Raw genomic sequence first — 12,357 nt, forward strand, 5'->3', positions numbered from 1 at the left:
TGTGAGAAGCCAGCCTGATCCCTCGTCACCAACCCCCTGGCCTGCCTGCTGCCCTGAGGGCAGAAGTTCGTCCCACCTACACTGCACTGAAGAGCTGGGTTTCAGGGGCCCCGTCCTGCTTCGTCTCCATTTGCATATCCCAGGGCCGTCCCAGGGCATAGAGATGTCTTCTTCACAAATTGGACCAGAAATCACAGGCTCAGAGAATGTGGCAAACCCGCAATTGCACAGAAGTGGAAGCTGAGCCTCCAGCAAAGTTGGTGCCCTGGTCAGAGCCAGGGGTTTGGAGTCAGGCAGCCTCAGGTGCCAGTTGTGTGAGCTCGGCGATCCAGTCCCTGTGGCCGAGCTGCGGTGGCCCCACCTGTGCTGTGGAGAGCGGCAGCCCCTGCTGGTGGCCCCAGGGTGACCGTCACAGCAGGTACAGCGGTGTGCATGCTCGGTCCGTTCTGGGGCACTCAGCAGATTGAAGCTATGAGTACTCGTGTTGTCACTGTTAGAAAACGCCATGCATTAGGTTAAAAAATGGGACAATTTCTCTCTTCTGACACTGAGTCAAGGCCCAGCATCCTTGTAGGAGTCAGCCTTCATCTCTGCTTGTTCATACCACCCTGCAGAACGGGGAACAGTTATCCCCGTTCACAGCCTTGGGAATCTGGTGACAGGGCGTAATTTATCGGTCAACACTGGTCATGTCTATATGATGAAGGGGAGATGTGTCATAAAAAGCAAAGCACCTCACACCCCAGAGGCATGATTGACATTAACAGTATAGCAGCTGCCGTACGGAGCATCATGGTACCAGCGTGGATCAGTTTCTCATCTTTCTGATTTGTTGATTTATTATAATAAGGAGAGTGAGTGGATGGAGGCTGGGGGCCCTCAGCTAACCGTGCTGTTTGGTTTGCTTGGGTGCTGGGTCTTGTATGAAGAGAAGACCTGGAGCTTTCTCGAGGAGCGAGTGGTGGTGGTGGTGTGAGGAGCCACAGAAGGGGAGTTGTGGGGGCCCAGCTTGGCCCTGAGTGGGGAGGCAGGTTACACAGAAACCGTCCTGCCCATCTCGACAGCGTTCCCTCCTGTTCCTGCCCACACTGTGCTCCTTGAGATCAAGTGGACCCCAGAGCTCACGTGCCCAACATTCCCAACATCGGCAATGTCAGGCAATGTTCTGGAGAGATCATCACCCGGTGCGTCATGTACCCTACAGCGCACTGGGTGGGGCAGGGGTGGGGGACATCACGTGGCAGGCCATGCATCAGGGAAAGGGCAGCCCTATGACCTCAGTGATTCACCAGTTCCCCTCCACACTTGGTCTCTCTTGGGTGAGGGATGTGAAAACGGAGGGCTTGAGGGGTTTGTTCGGGACCACCGGCCAGCGCCTGGTGGGAGCATACCCATTTCTCTGATGCACTACAGCCACTCCTGGCAGCAGGTGGGGTCGGCGAGAACAGGTCTGCAGTGCCAGCATTAATTCTGGATTGCCCGTGGCTTCCAAACTTCAGGTCACGCCCCAGTTGTGCAATCGATTTAGTGAAGTAGGGTGGTATTGAAGAGGACAGAAGCTTTCATGGGAACGGGTAATCCACTAGAGGGCAAGTGGGAGAGAAATGGTAAGAATGGAATGTTGCATGGAAAGCTGGGTCATGGTCCCACACAGTGGTGGCCATCGTCACTGACCATTGCAGAGGATGACCTCACCCAAGTGGTGGATGGCAAAGGGAAACTTGTCTGCAGATGGACAGCCTTTGGGGAGGGCGGGGCGGGGGGTCCATGTTCCCAACACAGGGCATTCTCCTAGGACAGGTGATGGAGCTGTAGCCTATAGAAGTGGGGACATGGGGTCAGTTTTCTTTCAGCTCTTGGACCCAGCCAAGCTCCTGAGCTCCTGGCTTCTCTGTCACATCCAGACTCAGCGGTGCTGTGGTTCTGAACAGCAGGACGTACAGAAGGCAAATGAGGGTGGGAAGAAGTGTAAGAAACCACTGAGTGGTAGGAAGGTGACTGTGATGCTCTCGGGGTGATGCTGGCTGCAGCGGGGAAGTGAACCCCACACGGGTCAAGGCTGCCGAGTGTCAGGAGTGTGTTTCTGGCACCTTCTGATCCTTCCTCACCCTCTGAAACGTAGTATTATACACTGGTCTACAAAGGTGCACCCAGGTGGAGGCCCCCTAAATCTGTGGTTTCTGGGAACCCAGCAGGTGTTTCTGACTTGTTGGTACCTCCTCTGCATCGAATCTGTGGAGTTTTGCCCCTCAGGCAGTAGACAGGCTGCACTCAGGCCATGGCCACATCCTCCCATTCATTCTGTCCCTTTCTTCAGTGCAGCCCCCCATCTGGGAAGGGCTGTCCAGCGGAGGCACATGGCCTGGGCTTGGGGTAGAATAAAGCTCTCGTGCCCATCTGGAATGGGTGACCTCACGCCCTTAGCCTAATGCACAGTGCAGAGCTGCTTCAGTTAGAGCGATGGCAACAATCCTGGGAAATTCAGGGGAAGGACACAGCCTGGGGACAGGGGTGAGCTGTTAGGAACGGCCTGGCCCCTGCTGGGGGATGGGCCTAAGTGCCCCCCTCCCACCTCTCCTCCATCTGCACCCCAGAGACAGCACAGCAGCTTACCCTCCCCGTCACCGATTCCTGGGCCATTTCCCCGCGGGCAGGATGTGTCTGCATCAGTCAAAAGGCAGACTCTTGTTCTTTGAACAATAGAACCAAGAATCATTCATAACTTGGCTGTTGTTGGGCATAGAAACTGTTCTGAATGCTGTTTATAATTTACAGTTAATTAACCTTCCTCTTTAAAAAAAAAAAAAAAAAAGAAGACGCTTAAGATCTAATTTCCTGTCTCATACACGTTGTTTTTGATAGCCATTGTTTCCAAAATATGTTTTCACTGATATTAAGAAATAATTACACAGAATATCTGAGACTGATTAAGGGGACTCTGCTCCGTTAGGATTTTCTTTGAAAATATGTATAATAATGAGCTTTTCTGCAGCATATTGTAAGAGGAAATATTATTCTCATGACACAACTTTAAAAAACTCAATAGATAACAGAAATGTTACATATCATTTCAAGGCTGTAATTTGCTTTTTGGTGAAAAACCCTAACTTTCAGAAGAGGACAAAATAAAGTCAGTACTTTGAAAAAAATAAAAAACCTTCATAAATACAAACTGCGGTAAATCTCGTTCGGTAGCTAAGTCACTATCCCATTAAAATTCCAATTTCAGAATCTCAATCATTTTTTTAACTTTCTTGTGAATATTAACAGGATGATCAGCTTTGGCAAAGGGCCAAGAAGAAAACCATAACTGTCTGAGGAAATCAAAAAAATCATTGCAGGGTTGGTAATATATTTTACCGAAGATAGTAACCCAATCACTGTATAGATTATTAAATTAATATCAAAGTCAGTTAGCATATTACAGTGGAACATTCTCTCTCTCTCTCTCTTTTTTTTTTTTTTTTTAACATTGAATGCCCTTTGGGAGCTGAATTTAAAACAGTGTTTGGCCAGTGCCGGGGTGCAGGTGGCAGGCTGCGTCCGGGGCAACTCTGTAACGGCATCTGATCAGATGACCTGAGGTCCATGGGACGCATCACAGTCCACATTCACCCTCGTGTCATTTTCAGTGTGTTCCCAGGGTCCAAAAGCACAGGGCCCATCCAGGGGTGCCGTGGGGCAGAGGTAAGGGAGTGGGGTGGAGACAGGAGGACACTGAACAAACGTGCTTGCAGTCAGTATTTTGCACAGATCCACCCTCTCACTTACTGTCTGTGATCGGAGCACACGATTTCACCTTTGCCCCTTCAATTTCCTCCAGGAAGAAAGCCAGGATAGTCACGGTCGGTCCCCGAGGTGGCTGTCTCGAGGATTAAGCGAACATGTGGTGCAAGGGCACGTGGGCGATGGCCTATGTGGTTTGGGCGGAAGAAAGCGAGAAAAACCATGTCGCCCAGTGTCGGCCTGAATCAGCCCTGCCTTCCCAGCCATGATCCTCCGTGTTTTTATTATAAAAGAAACGTCACAAGGACTTGATGGGGGCAGGTGGTGGGGAGCAGTGGGTGTTTGGGTTGTTTTGTTACAGAAGAAACATAATTTTTGCAGAAACTTTACAAAGTGTGCCAGGAGAATCCCAATGACCTTTCCAGCATGTCGCTGCAGCTTGTCCCAGGGTGTCTGGAATAACCCGCTGGGACCTTGTAGAGCCATTTACCCTTTGGCCCTCCAATGACCAGGAGCCACGAGGGTGATCCATAATGAGGGTTCCCCAACCTCAGGTCTGTTCCGTGACCAGATGCCCAGGCTCTGCGGGCACAAGCCCAGACAGCTCAGCAATGTCTCCCACTGGGCCACTTGGTCGCTCTGGTCCTAGGCTCATCTTCTGTTTGCGCTGCTTCTGCTCCCTCGGTTGGCGCTACCATCTGTCCCCGTGACACTTACAAGGCACAGACACCAGTTACTTATAAATAATAATTAGTCTAACTCTTACAGCAACAGCCCAGTGAGGTACACACTGTCATCGCCCCCATTTACAGATAGGGAAGCCGAGGTCACACAGTGACGGGGCTGGTATTTGGGTCTCCCAAGCCCAGCTCCAGTGTCCATCCTCCTGAGTACCGCACACCTGACCACTGCAGGGCAGGGGACTCTTCCCAAACACCCAGTCTCCTCCTTGGTTCCTCTCTGGGAAGCCCTCGAGCATGGTCCTCGCCCACCATCCCGGCCCACTTTGTGACACTTGCAATTGGCACAGGTGCTGCTCCTGAACAATTTAGGTGAAACAAAAGAATGAGGTCTGGCCAGGCAGCACCATCCCTCCCCATTCACCTCTCATCCCTCCAGGGAACAGGTGTGGCCTCTCTGCTCCCTGCCGGGTGTTTTTGTGACCCCCCCCCCCGCCCCGCCCCAGCAGGGACAGGGCAGAGGGTCTGCAAAAGCACCTGCTGAACGCCTCCTGCTCCACACGTGCATGTTCCCTCTTTTCTCCTGCAACCCCCACCCTCCCCCTTTGTGGCTTAGGATGATTTTTAAACATACACAAAGTCATCATGGAGTAGGAGTACCTGCACTTGGTGGCATCAGCACGGAGGATGAGGGAGGGCACTTTGGTTCAAGTCTTGCTCTTATAGATCTACGGTAAGATTCTTTGCTCTTTCATGGGTCAGATCCTTATGGCAGAAGCCCGTTGTCTTTTCCATCCTTCAGACCATGCGTCGTGGTGCTTGGATAGTTGGTAGCCAGTAGAGTCACTGGGACAAGAAATCTTGGACATGCAAAATAGGGATGTTGACCCCACAGCAGGGCTCGTGATTCCACTCATTAATGCCAGCATGTTTAGGGCTTTCAAGTTCACTGTTCTCTGTCACCACCACCAGCGCCCCCCCCTCCCTCGGGCCATGACCCTGTGGCCAGGCCTACTTTCAGGCTCTTCTAAACTCATACGGTGTTCTAGCAAATGCAGCCTTGGCAAAACTTGCTTACTGTGGGTGGTGATTTTTTCAAGACTTGGGAAACAGCATGGCGTTCAGTCTGGCAACAGGCCTTCTAGAATCTGCTCTCAGGAAGCCCTGTCAACATCCAAGTCAGCGCCACCAGCCATCGGGGTGGGGAGACAGGCTGTGGCATGATATCCACGAGCCCGTGAACCCATGGGCACGCCCGGTTGTACGCATGACCAAATATGCTGTACATCACCATGCAGTTAGATATCTATTCAGGAGGGATGCCTGGGTGGCTCATGGATTGAGCATCTGTCTTTAGCACAGGGGGTGATTTTGGAGTCCCGATATCGAGTCCCACATCAGGCTCCCTGCATGGAGCCGGCTTCTCCATCTGCCTGTGTCTCTGCCTCTCTCTCTCTCTCTCTCTCTCTCTCTCTGTGTGTGTGTGTGTGTGTGTGTGTTTGTGTGTGTCTCTCATGAATAAATAAATAAAATCTTTAAAAAAAATAGATATCCATCCGGGATATCAAGTGCTCTTGTGATGAATGGGATACAAATTGTTTTTTAAGGTTTGTGAAGGAGCTCAAACTGAATTAAAGCACAATATCTGCCTCATATTTCTGTAGAAAGGGGCACAGGATGACCTCATCTTAATCACATCTGCAATGACCTTCCAAATTAAGATCACATTCCTGGGGACCAGAGATTAGGATGCAGCATATCCCTCCGTATCATATGTGAGGGGGACACAGTTCAACCCACCACACACCTTTAGGGGGAACCTGTGACCTTCTGTTCAGTAAGGAAACCCCTGAAAATAATTTGGAAGTATATGTCATGTGTACTGATAAAGCTACATGCCTGTAGTTCCAAAATGCAATGCATATCCCATCAGATATAACATATTTGCCAAATTGGTCATTCTGTTTTTTTCAAAGATTTATTTTTGTATTTGAGAGAGAGAGAGAGAGAGAGAGGAGGAGGAGGAGGCAGAGGGAAAGGAAGAGAGAATCTCAAGCACACTCCCTGATGAGCACAGAGCCCAACAGGGGGCTCAATCCCAGGACCCTGAGATCATGACCTGAGCCGAAACCAAGAGTTGGATGCTTAACCAGCTGCTCCCCGCCCCGTGCCCAGAATTGGTCGTTCTTAACCAGAATACACACCAAAGCTTTTGCAGAAAAGACTCCTGTGTCCTCCCCCCGGCCCCAGCAAATACAGATTGCTCTGCCAGGAGTGGAGCCCTGGCATCTGTCCTGAAAAGTGGGCACCATCCCCATGTGCTTCCCCGAGAACTGCCCTAGTGATGCCAGGCTATCTCCATGGAACCGTGTCGGGGCCCCTCTCATTGTGCATGTGCCAAACACTCAGGGATATGTGAGAATTCCTCTTCTTTGCTGGATTGGCCTTTATTACCTTGAGCCCAAAGAGATTTTCGTCCTTCCAGATAAGCCCTCAACATTGTTTGTTATGAGGAAATAACATTCAAAGAGCGGAGTTGGCTCCTTTAAGATACGGTGACAAGAAATGAGGAACGTTGGCCCAGATCCTACTATAAGTGTTAAGCGTGTGGATGGATCTTTCTGCTGCTTGAAGGAGTGGCGGTCGTGACTCGTTAATGGCTCCAAATGTACTTTTCTTGTTTGATTCTAAAATGGTCCCTGGACAGGACAGGTGAGGTGAAGGCCAGGTGCAATGTCTAGTTTCTCCAGTTACTTAAAATAGCTCAGAAAGGCAAGCTGCTTGTTTTGCTGCAAGACAAGGGCTAGTCAGGTAATTTAGTTGATGAGATCGCTTTTGTTCCTCTGCAGAACCCTGTCCTTAAGCTGCATTTGGTCCATGGCATGTAAGCCAACCGCCTTATGGAGCCGGAGATCTTGGAGAAACTGTTTGCAGAATAGAGACGTTCATAATTAACACAAAAAGGTCAACAGTCTCATCGGCCTGGTCCTTCTCCCCTTACTTACACTCAATTATGTCTTTACTGAGCAGCTAACACAGAGAAGAATAAAAATGCCAAGGAGCAATGCGTTACAGGGCATTTGGGGAAAGTAGGCAGCTCCCCCCACACCCGCCCCCGGTCCTGTGTGACCTAGCCCCCGCAGGCCAGAACCCCTTCCCGTTGTCCATCATCTCGCCATGGGATGGGAGCGAAAGGAACTAACATTTGCCAACACGCATGCCAGATGTTTGTCATCGCTGAGCTACGTGGTCTCTGAATTCCCTTCCACCCAGCATGTACTATATAGTCTGAAGTGACCCTTTATTTTTTGCATTCAGATTCTCTGCACGGTGCATTGAGCATGGTGGAAGGGTACTGGCATTTGCTGATGGAATTGATGGAAACAGATGACCCTCTGTGCACGAAGTCAGGCCAGGCCTTCACCCCATGTTCATTCTCTCTCCTGAGGGCGAGTCTGGAAGCGGGATGCACACAAAGAAGGGTGGGAATGGGAAGCTGGCTCCCTTGCTGGCCTGCCCCCAGTGGCCTGCCGCTGCCACTGAGCGTTGGGGGCCTATCCAACGTGGGCTTGGTGTCACTTTGCACAAGGATGTGCACTTGGCATCCCTCCCGTTTCAGGGGATTGCTCTAGGTCCAAAGAGAAGAACAGAGTCATCTCTGTGGGGGTTGTAGTGGTGTTTTGTTTTTGTCAAAAGCTGCTTCCTCTGTAAAGCCTTGGTACAGCCAGCCATTCCTCTACTGGGATAATCCGGAGCTGGCCGCAAGTTCATGCGCCATGAAAAGCCACTGATTTTGGGCAGACTCTGCTTCCTTCCCTGCACCCCTTCAATTCTGCTCACTCTCTGTGATTCCACTCTCCTTGATTGGCTCCCTCCCCCCAGCCCTGCAGCACAGAAATGATTGAGCAGAATCACCGCAAATTGCATTGCAAATGGTGCCTATTTTTTTTCCAGCGGACCATCTGCTGGAGTCTATTACTCACCATCCAGTGCGCCAAGCAGAGGAGTCAGGTGGCTGTGTGTACAGTCACTTCTGAATCACCTCATTCCAGACTCACACCTGAAAGTCACTTTGCTGGCTGCTGGAGATGCTGGAAACTTACAGGCTCTGGAGAGGTTGCCTTCTTCCTTCCTTTTTTTTCTTAACCTCAGGAGACCTTTGGGTTTCTGTACCCTTCCTTGGGATGCCCCAAGATGGCAGGACTCTGGAGGTGGGGCTGTGAGGGGTGGCTGCCAGGCCCTCTTTGGACAGAGGGGCCTTGTTCAGGGGCTAGGGACTCTGCATCCTTCATCTATTGTCCACTAAGCCCCAGGTTTGGACCTGGTGCACATGCGGGAGACAAGAGTGCTGGGTGTTGGGTGACACTTGGCCATCTGGTGACCAGCCAAGTAGCAAACCCACATTGCCTCGAGTGTGGGGTCCTGGCAGCAGCTGGCAGCCTGCAGGAAAACATGTGGAAGGCAGGGATATGACAATACACTCACTGTGTAGGTGCCCATACACTGGGGCTCCCCCCACCAGGCCAGTGAGCCCAGGGCGGAGGGACAGCTGCGCCTTCAGGCAGCCCCCACACCCAGTATCAAGGGTTGGCAGCCTACCCTACTTGCTGGCCTGGGCTCGATGGTGAACACCTCCACAGCTGCAGTACACAGGGTCCCCAGGACATAGCCGTGAGCCCCAGTGTCCACCTTGCAGCCATCTGATGCCCGTGGTGCTTCCCCTCCAACCCTGCCCCCTGCCACACATCCTGGCCCAGCTCCCTCCTTTTCTCCTTGTCCCATGCCCCCCGCCATGACCCCTCCTTCTGCTGTCCCCTTGCCTTCGTTCTAATGTACATTGCTGTCCCTTGTGTCACGTTAACTCACTTCATTTTCTCAGCTGATTTCCGGGCCCTCGATGGCCTTTGTGTCACCACGGGCACGCAGAGTCAGTGTATGGCACACACCTAGTAACAACCAGTTCAGTGTGACTTATATTCTGTGATTCTATAATCACATTGACCATTAATGTAAAGCAAATCTGAGGGGGAGTTCATTTATAATACAAATAGGTGGTGTACAAGGCAATCCCTTAACCTAAGAGCAGTTCAGCACCGAGGTGGGGTCTCTGGTCCCCAGTGATGGGGAACACAGGGCTAGCTGAGGACAAGGCATGAGCCCATGGCAGCACATTAACAAGCCCTTGAGGCAGGCAGAGGGACATTCCTCTAGGAACTCAACTGCCTCCATGTTCATACTGTGCTGAGGGCGAAAGGCCATCTTAGCCCGACCCCCAGGAGCCTGTAGGTCTACTTTTTTTTTTTAATTAGAGTTCAATTTGCCAACATATAGCATATTACCCAGTGCTCATCCCGTCAAGTGCCCCCTCAGTGTCACCCAGTCACCCCCACCCCCTGCCCTCCTCCCTTTCCACCACCCCTTGTTTGTTTCCCAGAGTTAGGAGTCTCTCCTGTGCTGTCACTCTGTCTGATATTTCCCACTCATTTTCTCTCTTTTCCCCTTTATTCCCTTTCACTATTTTTTATATTCCCCAAATGAATGAAACCATATAATGTTTGTCCTTCTCCGATTGACTTACTTCACTCAGCATAATACCCTCCAGTTCCATCCACATCGAAGCAAATGGTGGGTATTTGTCATTTCTACTGGCTGAGTAATATTCCATTGTATACATAGACCACATCTTCTTCATCCATTCATCTTTCGATGGACACCGAGGCTCCTTCCACAGTTTGGCTATTGTGGACATTGATGCTAGAAACATCGGGGTGCTGGTGTCCCCGCGTTTCACTGCATCTGTATCTTTGGGGTAAATCCCCAACAATGCAATTGCTGGGTCGTAGGGCAGGTCTATTTTTAACTCTTTGAGGAACCTCCACACAGTTTTCCAGAGTGGCTGCACCAGTTCACATTCCCACCAACAACGCAAGAGGGTTCCCCTTTCTCCACATCCTCTCCAACATTTGTGGTTCCCTGTCTTGTTAATTTTCCCCATTCTCAGTGGCGTGAGGTGGTATCTCATTGTGGTTTTGATGTGTATTTCCCTGATGGCCAGTGATGCAGAGCATTTTCTCATGTGCGTGTTGGCCATGTCTATGTCTTCCTCTGTGAGATTTCTGTTCATGTCTTTTGCCCATTTCATGATTGGATTGTTTGTTTCTTTGCTGTTGAGTTGAATAAGTTCTTTATAGATCTTGGATACTAGCCCTTTATCAGATATGTAATTTGCAAATATCTTCTCTCATTCTGTAGGTTGTCTTTTAGTTTTGTTGATTGTTTCTTTTGCTGTGCAGAAGCTTTTTATCTTGATGAAGTCCCAATGATTCATTTTGCTTTTGTTTCCCTTGCCTTCATAGATGTATCTTGCAAGAAGTTCTACTTTAACATATAAAAACTCCTTTGGAGATTTCCTTTGTCTCTAAACCCCCAAGGTACGCGTTGGTGATCACCCCCCAAGCACATGGCCCACCCCTACACATCTGACGGGTCTCATGACTCAGGTTTAATTAGGTGGGAATCAGTGACCTTTCCCCAACAATAGCTACCCCCTCATGGTCCTGGAAACCCTGCTTCCAAAATTCCGTAGAGAGCGCGCAATCCCCAAATCCCTCCCAGCTCCCAGGTATATAATGAGCCACCCTTCACAGGCCCAGGGTAGCCGCTCTTCCTGCCCACAGGTCCTGGCCTTGGGCTTTAATAAAACCACCATTTTGAACCAAAGATGTCTCAAGAATTCTTTTTTGGTTGTCAGCTGTGGACCTCACCTATATTCTAGAACTTCATCACCCAGCACCCTGACTTGGTAACTTAGAAGGTGTTCGAGCAGAATAGAATTAATTGTTCTTTCCGGAGTAGATATCAGACCCCACAAAATTCATCCATAGCTAACTCTAATTAACCAAGACAGAATAATGGGGGGGGGGGACTATGAGAATTGTCATTTCCATTCTAGTCCTGTTGAAGATGGGGCCATGTTGCTTCTGTGCCACAGCAGGTGAATTTCATCATTTCTTTAAGGCTGAGGAGGGTGCTGATGCTTGAGCACATTCTCCTTTTGCACAGCTGCTCACGAGGGGGTGCATGTGCAGGCACCAACCCCCAGGCATCTTTTGCAAGCTGACCTGGGATGCAGCCTCCTGTATAGCTTACTTTCTCCCTTGGTTCTGCCTGGATGTGTCCTGCTTCCCTGTGGATTGATTTCCTGTGGTTCTGCTTTTTTAAAGCATCTTAAAATCATAACCCACAGTGGTGCAATAATAATAAGATTCAAAAAGCACATGTTGGGCTGATAGTGTTCAAATGTGTGCAAAAAATAAAAATAGAGTTTTCCAGACAATGAGCTTCTGTTCAGTTGGACCATGATTTATTGGGCTTCACCGTGCTGGGGTTTGGTGGTCAGCACCAGACATTCCTCGAGCCCCCATGGAATGAAGGCATACCCAGGACACGGTGAAGACCACTCAAAGGTTGCAGAAGATGAATGTCCCCAAGGGGATTCATGGTTTGCTGACCAGCTCGCAGACATGCTCACGCAGCACTGTTTCGCACTCCATGTGTTGCCTCTCTACATTTCCCCTCTTTGTTTTCCCCTAGAGGAGATTTTGAAGACTCACATCGCCCACTGGTGGTCCCCGGATGGCACGAGGCTCGCCTATGCCACCATCAACGACTCCCGCGTGCCTATCATGGAGCTCCCAACCTACACCGGCTCCATCTACCCCACTGTGAAGCCCTACCACTACCCTAAGGTAGGCGAGGGGTAACGGTACAACAAATGCTCCGCCTTTTCCATCAGCATCCTCCAACCCAGGCGACTCCAGATGTGGAGCTATATAATCAGACGTGTTACCAGCAATGCAGTAAACAGAGACGAGATTAATTATTCCCTATTACATTGCATTAAATTCCCATCTTTGCCGAGTTGAATTTGTTGGCAGGTTTATTCTATTTT

At 50.1% G+C, this 12,357-nt stretch overlaps 1 protein-coding gene across 4 annotated transcripts in view; it reads left to right on the forward strand.

The window, feature by feature from the left end:
* Positions 1-12,357, forward strand: part of DPP6 (dipeptidyl peptidase like 6) — an 829,290-nt gene that overhangs the window by 721,982 nt on the left and 94,951 nt on the right. For all 4 annotated transcript variants that reach the window (XM_025451902.3, XM_025451878.3, XM_025451870.3 and 1 more), the window contains exon 9: positions 12,000-12,154. In XM_025451902.3, the coding sequence (XP_025307687.1) occupies positions 12,000-12,154 (155 nt within the window). The remainder of the gene's footprint in view (positions 1-11,999; positions 12,155-12,357) is intronic.

The sequence above is a fragment of the Canis lupus genome, chromosome 16, assembly GCF_003254725.2.
Source record: "Canis lupus dingo isolate Sandy chromosome 16, ASM325472v2, whole genome shotgun sequence".
Taxonomy (NCBI): domain Eukaryota; kingdom Metazoa; phylum Chordata; class Mammalia; order Carnivora; family Canidae; genus Canis; species Canis lupus.